General features: G+C 42.7%; 1 protein-coding gene across 4 annotated transcripts in view; it reads left to right on the top strand.

Annotated features, from left to right (window-relative positions):
* The first annotated feature begins 708 nt into the window (after positions 1 to 708).
* KIF3A (kinesin family member 3A) overlaps positions 709 to 15,214 on the top strand; it is an 82,520-nt gene continuing 68,014 nt past the window's right edge. For all 4 annotated transcript variants that reach the window (XM_030211604.1, XM_030211603.1, XM_030211602.1 and 1 more), the window contains exons 1-3: positions 709 to 829; positions 8,230 to 8,503; positions 9,692 to 9,836. In XM_030211604.1, the coding sequence (XP_030067464.1) occupies positions 824 to 829; positions 8,230 to 8,503; positions 9,692 to 9,836 (425 nt within the window). In that variant the 5' untranslated portion in view covers positions 709 to 823. The remainder of the gene's footprint in view (positions 830 to 8,229; positions 8,504 to 9,691; positions 9,837 to 15,214) is intronic.

Below are 15,214 nucleotides of genomic sequence, written 5' to 3'. Positions count from 1 at the left end.
ATGTAAACCGCAAATCCCATTACCCTTTATCCCTTCTTTTAATTGACGAAGCTTTTATATGGGGTGTACTTTTTGTACGCTGGGTTGGTAGGGGGGAAGACTTTGACTAGGAACAACAGGAGATCACAGTGTGAGCAGTCAAGCCTTAACTGAAACACATTTGTACATAAAACATTTCCAGGCCGTGCATTAAAATCTAGGACAGGGCCTTTTCTAGGAACAAAAAACAAACAAGATATAATTTTCTTGATTTGTTTTGTTTTATTTCTATTTATTACTTTAAAAGGCAGACTAACATTTCACCGTCATTTTATCCAGAACAAAGCATAATTGACAAACAGACGAGCACGTGACCTCAGTCTTCCCCCGCCCAACCGCAAAGCGGCACAACAATCAATCTCCCAATCTGTAGTACTTTCACCATGTTGCCGGGCAACAATTAGGGCAGCACTGCCCGCCCCCACCGGTGATGCCGATCCGCCTTAGTGATTGCATTCACTATCCTGTTGGTTAGCGCCGCCGTCAATTACTGCTGGGTTTCTGAACGGCTTGCCGCGCGCACGCCCCTCCGTTTGGATTGGCTAACGACAGACGGCTTAGGGGCGATGAGCGAGACGGATTGGTCAATGTTTGAACTGTCAACACGGAAAACTTGAAGGCCGGAGGTGGAGCTAATTCTTCGCGCATGCGCAGCGGCAGCAGGTGTAAGGAACTGTCTGCAGCTCAGTGTTTCACCTCGGGAGGTTTATATACATCCGTGAATGTAGCGTGACGGATTGTTACAGGACTTTGTTTTGGCTTTGGGCTGCTTTGAGTGGCGAAGATGCCGGTAAGTGTTTAAAAGAATGTGTGTTGTATTTCTTTTAGTGGTCCTTTCTTTGGCACGAGCTTGGTTTGGGTTGGGCTGTGGTTGCTATGGTGGGTAGTGGGAAGGATGGAGGCTGCCTGGCGGCCCTCTCGCGACCCGTGGGCGCCTTGTCCCCGTGCTTTATGGACCGAAAACGATCGGTAAATAACGGTTGCGGGTTTCTTCCAGTCACCGGCCTTCTGACAGCAGTGGTGGTGGAGCGCGGTGTGCAGTGACGCTGTTCATGGCTTTTACCTGCTGTATAATTAAATCGGGCTCGCGGCACCTTATGAGCGCAGATGTTATGATTTTGTTTATTTTGCACCGCAGACAACGCTGAAAGCAAATAAGACTAATAAATCTGACCACTGCGACTGGACGAGGCTGCTCTGCATGGCGTGACTAGCTGTAGGAAATTAAAGCCTGTTTGGGGTTTTGGGGTCCTGGAATGGATCAGAACTTCTGATGTGGGAGGGGGCCAGAGCCCGAGGTTGGGGCCACATTTAGAGTACCGCCCCCTCACAAACAAATACCTTTGCTGGCTGGGGTACACAGGAGGCTTAAGAAGAAAGAAGAGCAGGGGGCAGGCAGTGAACACGGCTGCGCTGGAGTCCGCTGAGCGTCAGTGTGCACAAGAGGAGCAAGAAGAGCAGGGGGCAGGCAGCAAACGCGGCTGCGCTGGGGTCCACTGAGCGTCAGTGTGCACAAGAGGAGCAAGAAGAGCAGGGGGCAGGCAGCGAACGCAGCTGTGCCGGAGACCGCACTGAAAAAGGCTCTGGCTGGCGGGGGTTGGGGACCCCCACCAGCCAAACCAAGGGTCCGGACAAAATTTGTGGGGGCCCAGGCCCCCGTGGCCCCCCCCGTAGCTACACCCATATCAGAAGTTCTGATATGGGTAGAGTTCCGAGGTTTATCCAAATATTTGTATGTCTCTCTTGCCTTTGTTTATTTTCAGTTATTAGCTCCTTTACTTTTGATACTGGATTTCCGATTCTGAGTTAAGCTGTTAAACTGTGCAATCTAATTTGGAGATGTATCTGAAATGGGAAACATTTTTGTGACAAAACATCAGAATATTCTGACAGTTATTTATGTATTATCAAAATGAAAGATGGCCAGCCATCTTGTTTCGATAATACGGTTGGGTATGCTGCTTTACTGGGCCGGCCTTAGAGATGGCCACCCAAATAGATGGCTGGCCCCCTTCAATTATGCCCCTCTATGTGGACCAAGTGATCTGCATCTGCTGGCCTCATAATTTTTCTCTTCTGATACATTGCTTTATGGCAGAGACTTTCAGGCTTTCTTCAGTTAAAATGTTTTAAGATCTTTTCTGAGCACATTCAGAGGAGTTTGTTATTGATGTTTGATGTATTTTATTCATCATAGTATCAGAAGTTCAGTTGTGCTAAGTGCCAGTTTTCTGAAGCAATAAGAGTTTTTTTTTTGTTTACCACATTCAGAGGAGTTTATTTTTCTGGTGTTTGATAGTTATTTATTTGTAAAATATTGTATGAATTGCTTGGACTTTGAATTACCAGGAAAATTTCATAAATGACAGTGGCAACCAGATTAATTTTATTCATTATGGCCTCGGTTCAATGAAGTTCTTTAGTTGTGTTGATGGTCAGATTACTGATTAATATTTGACTGGTGGCCTTTTTCACAGGCTAAAGGAAAAATATTTGGATTTGCTTTGGTACTATTCACTTTTGTCTCACAAAAACTGTATTTTATTGCTTTTCACCCTTTTTAATTTGCAGAGCAAAATCTATTCTGTTTTCATCAACATCCAAGTGTGCTTCTGAAATGGAATCTGACACTAGGGTGACAAAAATGTATTTATACTTTACAGGTCACATTTTTTGTGTTTTGTTTCTGTATAGTAAAAATTCTTTAAGATTCTAAAGACTTCTGGTATAGATAAGTAAGACAAGCATATAGAATTAGATTAACCTGTTAAAATCTGCATTGTTATGTATCATCTCTAAGGGGGTCTTTTACTAGACTATGGTAGTGTTTTTAGCTCGCTGTAGAAATGAGCTGACAGTAAACACCGAGATGCCCATTATATTACTAAGGGCGCCTCAGTGTTTACTGCCAAATGATTTCTACCATGAGCTAAAAATGCTACCGCGACTTAGTAAAAGGACCTCTAAGGGTCTGAGGACCTATGATTCGTGCTTCTGATTTGACAGTGTATAATTTTGTATTATTTTCAATAACTTTTAAGCACTAAATTATTGTTCTACCTTTAAACTGTACAAGTCTTCCTGGAGCTCAAGGACATCAGTCATGTGCCTGAACCTTGCTACCTTTTAGGTGCGTGGAGTTCAGATATTTTTCTGTAACAATTGGCATCTGTTTAACATGTTTTATTTATTAGCTACTATGGGACTCATTTTTGAAACAGAAAAATGGCACAAAGAGGGCAGATGGACATCTTTTTTTGCAAATACATCCAAATCGCTATTTTCAAAATGTATTCTAAATATGTTTTTCTTTGCGGTTCGTCTAAATCTCAAGGGGGCATGTTGGAGGCATATTTTGGGCAGGACTAGGGCGAGCTTACGATTTAGACATTTTTCTGCGATAATGGGACATTGTAAAAATGTCCAGAACAAAAAATGTTTTTAGCTAGACCTGCTTCAATAACAAATAAGTGCCAAAAAGTGCCCAAACCAGATAACCACCAGAGGGTTAAAGGCATGACCCCCATCCCCCTTAATCCTCCAGTGGTCACTGATCCCCCTCCCACCCACCCCCAAGAGGTGAAAGTGACCGTACATACCAGGCTCTATATGGCTTCAGATATAACGACCATTCCTCTTAGAGCAGCATGTTCCTAGAGTAGCCCAGCGGTTGGTGCAGTGGACTGTAGAAAAGGGGACCCAGGGCCATATCCAAAACTGGTACACTTGTGACGGAAAGTGTGAATGCTTCAAAAACCACACACTACCTACTGAAACCACATATATGTGATCCCTGCAGGCATAAAGGCTGTTATAGTGGTGTATGTTTGCATATAGTACACTTTTTTGGTATTTCCGGAGTGCTCACCATACAATATAAGGGGTTTCTGACGTGATGTGTACCTGGGACCTTTTTATATGAAGTTCACAGCAGTGCCCTCTAAGCTACTCTGCTGGGATGTCTGTGTGGCCAGCCTAATAGGACTGCTGGTCCCTAAACATCCCAATGGCATGTTTTTGTGCTTTTCTCTTGGACGTTTTTTGATTGTTTGAAAATAGCCCTTAAAGACACACTGAGAACAAATAGATCTAAAATAGTGTGATTTTTGAACCAAACAGACCTTTTTCTGGGTGGAATATGACCAAGTTTGGCACTGGACATTTGGATGTCATATGGAAAATACCCATCTACATCTTCTTTTTCCATCGTTTACAATCAATTAAAAAGTGTCTTTGTACTGGCTAATAGCTTTGTAAAGGCAACTTTTAGTGTGAAGAACAAATGTCAGGTCTCAAGTGCAAAGAGTTTGGGTATATTTTTTTTAAACCAATTTTGTGATTGTATGTAAAATGCTCTGTGTGTGTTTATTTATATGCTGCTTTGAGCATATAGGATAACCAATAAATTAGAATGATAACATGCGATGGGATAATTCTATAAGGAGTTACCTAGTTTTAGGAAGCAAGAAGGCACTTAATTGGCCTCTTTTAGAATACCATCTCGTGGAAAGGTTCTCATGTGCTTATTATGGAAGCTGTTTGTGTTTTTAGATGTCCGTATTGAATGGATGTCCAAATCCCGATTTTACAAAGCCAGGCTTTAACTCTCTAAAACTGAAAGAACATGCATCTGGCAAGGGGACATGGTCTGGGCAGGACTTGGATGGGCCAAAAATATGGATATTCATTCCCTGTTGTGGAAGTGAAAGTAACATTCATGTCTATAAAGGTTGATGTTGGAAGTTAGACTTCAACCTGGAATGTCCAGGTGCTATCTTGGATCCTGGTGCCTCTGTCTTATAGCATGAAGGCAGAGGTGCCACCTTTTGATCCTGGCACCCGCCAAGACAGCAGCAGAGAGGGTCAGCTGCTGCCTGGGGCCACTGTAATGGGACATCTACATCTTGGGGGGGGGGGCATTTTAAAGGGTTGGTGAGGGTAGGGCTTGGGGTGTCATGGTTTTCTTGTCCATTGTTTGTGTAGGAGAGATTGGAAGGCATGGGGGGGGGGGGGGGTGACAACAATATGAACGCCTGTTGATATTATATAACATAGGCATTAATGTGCTATGAAATGGATGTGCAAGTGCCTGATGTTTTCCCTGTCCATTTTTTGGACAGGTTTATTTCTGAATGGATATTCCTGCTGTTTGTTGCGGCACATAAGTGCCTATTTCACCTTGCATTTTAGAACACTCACACCCACACTAACATCTAGGTGTGGGCATTCATACCAGCTATAGGGCTGGTGCAAGTGATCATGCTTTAATGTATACATGTTTTTGGCCTTCTGTGCTAGTATTCATACCAGTGTTTGGTTTGTTTCCAGAACGTCAACTGTTTCCTAAATAAAAGGAATGTCCCAAAGAAAGAAAAGACAAGAACTTCCCTCAGAAATTAATTCGGGACTTGTGCGTCCAAGGCCACACACATGCCTGGATTTTAAAAATATCCTTAAAATATCTTGTCGATAGGACACCAAACAGAAATTATTAGTGAGGTTGATACAGACATACACACCATACCTCACACGTGGTGATCTCATAAACCAAATTTTTATTCATAAAGGTAGGCTAAAAACCAAACTATAGCTATGTCATGCAAGGTTCCATGTTAGGAGTCACGGACCAAGAAAGGGATCTAGGTGTTGTTGTTGATGATACATTGAAACCGTCTGCTCAGTTGTTCTGCTGCGGCTAAGAAAGCAAATAGAATGTTAGATATTATTAGGAAAGGAATGGAAAACAAAAATGAGGATGTTATAATGCCTTTGTATCGCTCCATGGTGTGACCGCACCTCCAATATTGTATTAAATTCTGGTCACCATATCTCAAAAAAGATATAGTGGAATTAGAAAAGGTGCAGAGAAGGGCGACGAAAATGATAAAGGGGATGGGGTGACTTCCCTATGAGGAAAGGCTAAAGCGGCTAGGGCTCTTCAGCTTGGAGAAAAGGCGGCTGAGGGGAGATACAGTGGGGGAAATAAGTATTTGATCCCTTGCTGATTTTGTAAGTTTGCCCACTGACAAAGACATGAGCAGCCCATAATTGAAGGGTAGGTTATTGGTAACAGTGAGAGATAGCACATCACAAATTAAATCCGGAAAATCACATTGTGGAAAGTATATGAATTTATTTGCATTCTGCAGAGGGAAATAAGTATTTAATCCCTCTGGCAAACAAGACCTAATACTTGGTGGCAAAACCCTTGTTGGCAAGCACAGCGGTCAGACGTCTTCTGTAGTTGATGATGAGGTTTGCACACATGTCAGGAGGAATTTTGGTCCACTCCTCTTTGCAGATCATCTCTAAATCATTAAGAGTTCTGGGCTGTCGCTTGGCAACTCGCAGCTTCAGCTCCCTCCATAAGTTTTCAATGGGATTAAGGTCTGGTGACTGGCTAGGCCACTCCATGACCCTAATGTGCTTCTTCCTGAGCCACTCCTTTGTTGCCTTGGCTGTATGTTTTGGGTCATTGTCGTGCTGGAAGACCCAGCCACGACCCATTTTTAAGGCCCTGGCGGAGGGAAGGAGGTTGTCACTCAGAATTGTACGGTACATGGCCCCATCCATTCTCCCATTGATGCGGTGAAGTAGTCCTGTGCCCTTAGCAGAGAAACACCCCCAAAACATAACATTTCCACCTCCATGCTTGACAGTGGGGACGGTGTTCTTTGGGTCATAGGCAGCATTTCTCTTCCTCCAAACACGGCGAGTTGAGTTCATGCCAAAGAGCTCAATTTTTGTCTCATCTGACCACAGCACCTTCTCCCAATCACTCTCGGCATCATCCAGGTGTTCACTGGCAAACTTCAGACGGGCCGTCACATGTGCCTTCCGGAGCAGGGGGACCTTGCGGGCACTGCAGGATTGCAATCCGTTATGTCGTAATGTGTTACCAATGGTTTTCGTGGTGACAGTGGTCCCAGCTGCCTTGAGATCATTGACAAGTTCCCCCCTTGTAGTTGTAGGCTGATTTCTAACCTTCCTCATGATCAAGGATACCCCACGAGGTGAGATTTTGCGTGGAGCCCCAGATCTTTGTCGATGGACAGTCATTTTGTACTTCTTCCATTTTCTTACTATGGCACCAACAGTTGTCTCCTTCTCGCCCAGCGTCTTACTGATGGTTTTGTAGCCCATTCCAGCCTTGTGCAGGTGTATGATCTTGTCCCTGACATCCTTAGACAGCTCCTTGCTCTTGGCCATTTTGTAGAGGTTAGAGTCTGACTGATTCACTGAGTCTGTGGACAGGTGTCTTTCATACAGGTGACCATTGCCGACAGCTGTCTGTCATGCAGGTAACGAGTTGATTTGGAGCATCTACCTGGTCTGTAGGGGCCAGATCTCTTACTGGTTGGTGGGGGATCAAATACTTATTTCCCTCTGCAGAATGCAAATAAATTCATATACTTTCCACAATGTGATTTTCCGGATTTAATTTGTGATGTGCTATCTCTCACTGTTACCAATAACCTACCCTTCAATTATGGGCTGCTCATGTCTTTGTCAGTGGGCAAACTTACAAAATCAGCAAGGGATCAAATACTTATTTCCCCCACTGTATGATAGAGGTCTATAAAATAATGAGTGGAGTTGAACGGGTAGATGTGAAGCATCTGTTCACGCTTTCCAAAAATACTAGGACTAGGGGGCATGTGATGAAGCTACAATATAGTAAATTTAAAACGAATCGGAGAAAATGTTTCTTCACTCAACGTGTAATTAAACTCTGGAATTCATTGCCAGAGAATGTGGTAAAGGCGGTTAGCTTAGTGAAGTTTAAAAAAAGGTTTGGATGGCTTCCTAAAGGAAAAGTCCATAGACCGTTATTAAATGGACTTGGGGAAAATCCACTATTTCTGGGATAAGCAGTATAAAATGTTTTGTACATTTTTGTGATCTTGCCGGGTATTTGTGACCTGGATTGGCCACTGTTGGAAACAGGATGCGGGGCTTGATGGACCTTTGGTCTTTCCCAGTGTAGCAATACTTATGTACTTATGTAACCCTTTTCATCAATTGGACTGGATCTTAACCCCTCATGCTTTCGGTATAAAAGCAATGTGCTATCTTCTAGTTTGATTTTGATGATTTTAGCTGTATGTAGTTTTGTTCAGTATCATAAAATTACATTAAAGTATTTTTTTTTTTTAATATTGTTATAAATCTGTTTTTGTTCTTACTTAGATCAACAAGTCAGAAAAACCAGAATCCTCTGATAATGTGAAGGTTGTGGTTCGATGCCGGCCCTTGAATGAGAGGGAAAAGGCCATGTGCAATAGGATGGCAGTCGGTGTGGATGAGATGCGAGGAACCATTACTGTGCATAAAGTGGATTCTCCCAATGAACCTCCCAAGACTTTCACGTTTGATACAGTTTTTGGACCACAGAGTAAACAGCTTGATGTCTACAACTTAACTGCCAGACCTATTATCGATTCCGTTTTAGAAGGATACAATGGTATATGCATGTTTTTCTTTTGAAATAATGGCTCTTCTATGTTTTATTTTATCTATATCCATTGTCTATTAGTTTTTATACTAAGTATCACCAAGTTTGGATTGCTTGTAATGTTCTTTTTTCATCTTTAGCACCATCAGTTAAAGACATACCTAGTTTCTTTTTATGTTTAAATCATTTTTCTTGAACCAAGTAACAATAAACAAGGCATTTCTTAAAACAGTTCACTTTTCAATTTCTCCCCTATTCCCTCCCCCCTTTCCCTTCCTAGTTTCTTTTTAATCTTTCTGTCCTTGGCATTCACTTTATCTAATTTTTCTCTTTCAATCTGCTTTTTAAGTCATCTTTCTTTACTTTGAGACAGTTGTGCAATATTAAATTGTTCTTTGATGGAGAAGATCCCCTTTCCTTAGTTTTTACCCTACTTCTCAATAGGTTGGATTACTGTAATTCTTTCTGAGGGTCTACTCTTTCCGTTGTTTTTCTTTCTCTGTCATCCACAACTGGTTTAAAATACCATTGCAAAACTTTTTTGGGGGGGCCGACAAGTTTGATTATATAATCCTGTGTCTTACCACTCTTCATTGGCTTTGAGTTATTTATTACGTTTAGTATAAGATTTTGTTATTAGTACTTAAGGGCAGCAGACTCCACCCTTTCTCCATCCAAAATCTGCCCCCTACGCATATCCACAGTGAAAGTACCTGCTATGAAATGTATGTTTAGACTTTGATGCTAGTTAGTATTTTATCAGGTCATTTATGGTACCTGCATATGTGGCCAAAATACTGGCATTTATGCGTGTTTTTTTTGTTGTGCCTAAAACAAGGTGGCTCCTTAATAGATACCTTCTTGAATTGGATAATTAACGCATGTTAAGAATTATTTGCATTTTAAAGATTTGTTACTGTTATGATTTTTGTTGTGAAATACTTTTTATTTTTATTTGTTGTTTTCTATGTTTTCCTTTTTATGCAGCTTTGCTTGGCTGCCTAGATTCTTCTGCAAGATATGGTTCAGAATACAACTGTATTTTTCCTCATGTTAGTAGGGGATTATATATATCTATGGTTCCCTGCTAGCAGTACATACAGAATCCTTATCTTTTTTTTTTTTTTTTTTATATGAGATAAGCGAGAAATTGGGTATTGTAATTACCTAATACTTGTTTTTGTCTTTATATTTCAGGAACTATTTTTGCATATGGTCAGACAGGAACAGGGAAAACATTTACAATGGAAGGTGTTCGAGCTGTGCCTGAACTTAGAGGAATTATCCCAAATTCTTTTGCCCATGTATTTGGGCATATAGCAAAAGCAGAGGGTGATACAAGGTATATTTTGTCACATTCTCTTTTCTTTAGATCCAAATTTTATAGTTGTAAACAACCAGTGGAAAAACAAACAAAAAAGGCAACAGTCTCCTTACTATGGTAGAATAATAATAAAAAAGGTAGACTGATAGAAAACATTAACACATGAAATAATTTATTGGTGTGAATCAAAAAACAAACCCAAAGTGGCCACGTTTCGCCCTTAGGCTGTATCAGGGGTCAAAACTAAGAAATAAAAACACAGATATCAAATCATCAAACATACTTCATATATATCAGCTTTCCTTATAAAACATTCATATGTGTCATATTTTCAAAATAATTTCAAATAATAAAACAATGTTTATCATGATTGACACAAGAGTTTTTATATAATTGTTTGATGTTCATGGTTGACTGTATATCTATATTGATGTTATTATTTGAAATTATTTTGAAAATATAATGACACATATGAATGTTTTATAAGGAAAGCTGATATATATGAAGTATGTTTGATGATTTGATATCTGTGTTTTTATTTCTTAGTTTTGACCCCTGACTCAGCCTGAGGGCGAAACGTGGCCATGTCGGGTTTGTTTTTCGATTCAGACTAATAAATTATTTAATGTGTTCATGTTTTCTATCAGTCTACTTTTGTATTATTAAACAACCAGTGGAAATCCACCAAGGAGGAGAACTCTAAAATCCTGCAGGATATAGTAACAGAAGAAAACAAGTGGGAAATCGACCGTGGACTCCAGAAATGAGAGGGACAACCTTGATACTTTTAAGGAAGATTTATTGGTAAAAAGACTTGACACAGCACTGTTTCGGCCTATGGCTTGCCTCAGGAGTCTAAAGAAATATAAAAAATGATAGCTGATGTAACATTTTAATACTACTGTTTATAACAATGAAAATCATATGTATATATCTCTGTCTCTCGAAAGGACAAATATTAAAAATAGAAAATATATAAATATGAGCAAAACAAAATGTGTATATGAAGAACAGTACAAAACTATAAAAGAAAAACTCGTGTTGAAAGAAATGTATATGGACCAACCTTGTTGGATGACAACTAGATGACTAAATCTCCAATGTAGTATCTCTTAAATGCAAAAAAAACCCGCTAAGGTAGGGTTTACAAAAGATACACCACAAAATTCTGGAATACATATACAAAGTACAGTGCAGATGAATAGCATAAATAATAAAGATAAAAGCAATGGATTCGTATTGTGAAGTGTAACCTATGTAACCTATGCATATATACACACACAAAAGTATGTGTGTTTGCTGTCCTCGATGTAATTAAGCAAATCTATACCCAAAAATGTTAGTAAATATATGATAGAGACATAGATAACATGGTAGGTTTATAGACTTGTTCTTTAAAAATATCAAACCTGGCCACTGCTGATACAGATAGTAACAGTACTACTGAGATTTTGAAAAAGTGTCTGATTACAAACTTGGGTCACAAACGTAAAACATGTGACATAGTAAAGAATTCAACTCTATGAATAATTGAAATACCAATTGTGCACTGTGCATACCCTAAAAAACCCCCCAAAACCACTATACCTAATTTTTATTAAAAAAAAAAAAAAAAAAAAAAAGTACTACATTTTGAGAATGCAATGCTTAGAATGTAGATAACATGTAGAGGGTTATTGCTATGGTCAAACAGTATATCATTATAGACAGACTGCTGATAGTAAGCGCTCTCAATAAGCATTGCAGAAGAGACATGTTAATAATAAAACTTAAAATAAATGCAAATAAAGACAGCAATGGTGTCGGAAGGAAAAGCTGATATCAAAAGACTGGAAGGGCTTGTCAATTCAAAAACACAAAAATGCATAATAAAGATAATATAAAAGTTTTAAGGATGAGGCTGTGATTAACTAAACAGAGAATCCAAATGATAATATATCTACCCCATCACACGGTAAACGCTGAAAGACAGAGTCTTCTATTTTAAATAAAAGGGCTCCAAATATAAAGTTATGAGTAGACCTCTGATAACGTATAGTATACATACAAAAGCATAGAGAAACCAAAGTGGCCATGAGTGGAGTAAATAAAAAAAAAACTTCTGTATGGTCTTACCTTGAAAAAGACCTTAGATAAAAAATAGGAAATCAGTGCCTCCTCTGATCGCATGGCTAATGAACCAAGTAAAAATGTACTTCGGTCGGGGTATCTCCTTTTAAAAGTAAAAATTGGCACCAAAAATGACACATAAAGAGACGAGGATGTCATTTCCTCATTATAACCAGTAGCATAATAAAAACTGAGCAAAGTAATAAAACTGACTATATAGTAAAATAAGGTAACTACTTACACCTATGGGGAGATACAGTGGCGTAGCGGGGGCGGCTGCCACCCGGGGCAGATCGCCGCTGCACCCCCCCCTCCCGGGTGCAGACCAACACGACACCCCCCCACCGGTGTGGACCCCCCCCCCCCACCGGCATAGCGCCACCCCGACACGGTCCCTACCTGTCTACGAGCTCCATCCATCTGCAGCGCTGCTGTAAAAATTTGCTTCGTCGGCCCTTCCCTCACTCGCTGTGTCCCGCCCTCTGACGTAACTTCCTATTTCCTCAAGGGTGGGACACAGTGAGGGAAGGGCCGACAAAGCGATTTTTACAGCAGCGCTGCAGATGGATGGAGCTCGTAGACAGGTGGGGACCATGTCGGGGGGGGGGGGAGGCGCTGTGCCCGGGGGGGGGGGGGGGGGGTGGTGGACGGATGTACCCCCCCACCTGTTGACACCCGGGGCGGACCGCCCCCACCGCCCCGCCCTTGCTACGCCACTGGGGAGATATTAAAAATTGAAACTAGATGTAAAATGGAAAAAAAAGGATATTCAGAATATGCAAAACATGAGTGACAAAACACATTCTGAAAGTTACAAATGAAAAAAGGAAAGTGGCATCACACAGTAGCGTTACCCACAGCTATACAAATAAATGGACCAACAGCTGTGTATATGTTAAAAAAAAAAAAAGAGATAAACTGCTGTTCTCGATGTACCTTTAAAGCGTGTGAACTGTAAATCGAATAGTGTCCTATACACAGCGAACATACAAGTATCAGAAAGGAAAACTGATATCAAAAGACGAGAAGGTCTCGCCAATCCGGAAAACAAAAACGTATTACAAAGACATCATAAAAGTTCTAAGGATACGATTAACTAAACAAAGAGACCAAATGGTAATTTCCTTGTCATCAGCAGCAGATGAATCCATTAACTGGTTGTATCCGCCTACCAACCAGCCGGTGGAGATAGAGAACACTGAAAGACCATAGTGCCTCTAGGACGGCTAGCCCCAACTGCCAGTGCCTCTAGGACGGCTAGCCCCAACTGCCTTCAGTATTTCTCTGTCTCCCAGCAGGTGTGGACGTAGCTTGATCAGCTCCTGGATTTCAGACTGCCTGGGGTGGCTCCTTTGCTTTGCCAGTTGAGCGGGGGTGTTGTGGCTGGCGGTGCCCACTTTAAAGGCATATAGGTTCGCTCTCTCCCGGCCTTACGCATTCCCCCTGCCTCCCGGAGTCCCTCTGTTGCTGCCTGCCTCCAACTTTCCTCACAGCGTTAAAAAAAAATAAAAAAGAGCGCGCTTTTACTGCATGGCTGTTCTGAGGCTTTTTCCAGTGATCCTGGTTCTGTGCAGCTTGACTGGAGCTCGTTGACTCTGTCTTCTGATGTGAAAGTGGTGCCCAGCTCCGGGGAGGTCCCGCGGACGCCGTTCCGATCGGGTAAGTTTTGGCGTGAAGCCGCCATTTTATTGCTATGTTCCCGTCCTGTGAAAAAACGGACGATGGCTGCTGAAGGAGTTAAGCGCTGCTCCTGTTGTGGTAAACGCAGATCAGTAGCGGGGCTGTGTAAAACATGCTCCTTAGACGCTCACGCTAGTTTGAGCATGCCGAGCGATGTTTCTTCCTGCTCGATGGAGCTGGCAGCGGGCGCCATTTTGGAAGCGCCACATGCCTCGACCCTCGCGGTTGCGGAGGAGTCTGAGTGCAGGGGGATGCCTCATTTAGAAGCTGCCAGAGGAGCTCCTACATCCGTTTCTCCTAATTCGGAGGCGGAGGGTCAGGGTGAGTTTTTCTCCCCTGAGTTTGTGCTTTTAATGCATAAGGCATTCAGGCTGAAAAGAGCTCTGCCGCAGGTGTCTGACACAACATTGCCTCCTGGCTTCCCTCTGGGTGTTGATGCCCCGGGGATGACTTCAGAGGTTATTTGCTCCCCCGAGCGTTGGAAACACGCTGAACATAGACTAGTAAATTCCCCGTCTGAAAGTGGCGCATACCCTTTTTCCCCCCACCTTGGTCGGGCTGTGGAGAGTCAGGGGTCTGGCAGACCCTCAGGGACGGATGATCCAGAGGAGGGTGCCTGTTTGCCATTGGATTTGGATGATCCCAATGTGGTTTGGATTTTCCACTGCGAGCTGCCAGCTCTCATTACTGATGCCTTGCAGGCCCTCTCAATTGATGATCCTGCTGAAGGCGACGCCTCTGTTAATCTTAGGTTGGCGAGTACTAAGAAGCCTACTCAGGCCTTTCTTGGGCATGACTCCATCCAAGAGCTTATTTCTGCTCAATGGTCTGACCCCGACGGGCCTTTGAAAGTGGCCAGGGCTATGGGTCAGCTTTACCCTCTGCGTGAGGAGCACTTGGCCCCTTTGGGGATGCCTAAAGTGGATGCATTGGTCACGGCAGTGACAAAAAGACCACTCTCCCAGTAGGAGGAGGAGTCGCTTTGAAAGACATGCAGGACCGGCGGCTTGAGTCCGCACTGAAGCAGTCCTTTGAAATTGTGGGCCTTGCTTTGAGGGAATCTATTTGCAGTTCCTATGCAGCCCGGGCATGTCTTTCCTGGCTACAGCAGGCGGTGGAACAGCCTGCAGATGGTGCGGACCCCCTTTCTGAGCTTGCCCCACGGATGGAGTCGGCCCTGTCATTTTTGACTGATGCCCTGTATGATCTGGTCAGAGCTTCGGCTAAACAGATGTCTGTGACGGTGCCCACCCGCCGCCTTCTTTGGCTGCGGCATTGGGCGGCTGACATGGCTTCTAAGCAAAGACTGGTGAGGCTACCCTTTCGGGGCCTACTGTTATTTGGAGAGGAATTGGAGAAGATTGTGAAAGACCTGGGGGAATCTAAACCCCAGAGGTTACCTGAGGATAGGCCGAGGCCTTCTTCCAAGGGTTCTGTGTTTCCCTCCTCTTCCAGACCTCGCTTCCGTGAAGCTCGAAGGTATCGCCCGGGGCGCTCTGCTGGGTTTTCTCAACGTGCCCGTTTTCAACAGAGGAACTCCTTTCGCTCGGACAAACGTTCCGCAGGGGTCGGTTCTAGGCCAGGAGTTCAGGGGCGTCCTCCACAAT

This window comes from Microcaecilia unicolor, chromosome 8, assembly GCF_901765095.1.
Source record: "Microcaecilia unicolor chromosome 8, aMicUni1.1, whole genome shotgun sequence".
NCBI classification, from domain to species: Eukaryota; Metazoa; Chordata; class Amphibia; order Gymnophiona; family Siphonopidae; genus Microcaecilia; species Microcaecilia unicolor.
Note: the sequence above shows the minus strand (reverse complement) of the source record. Positions and strands in the feature narration are given on the sequence as shown.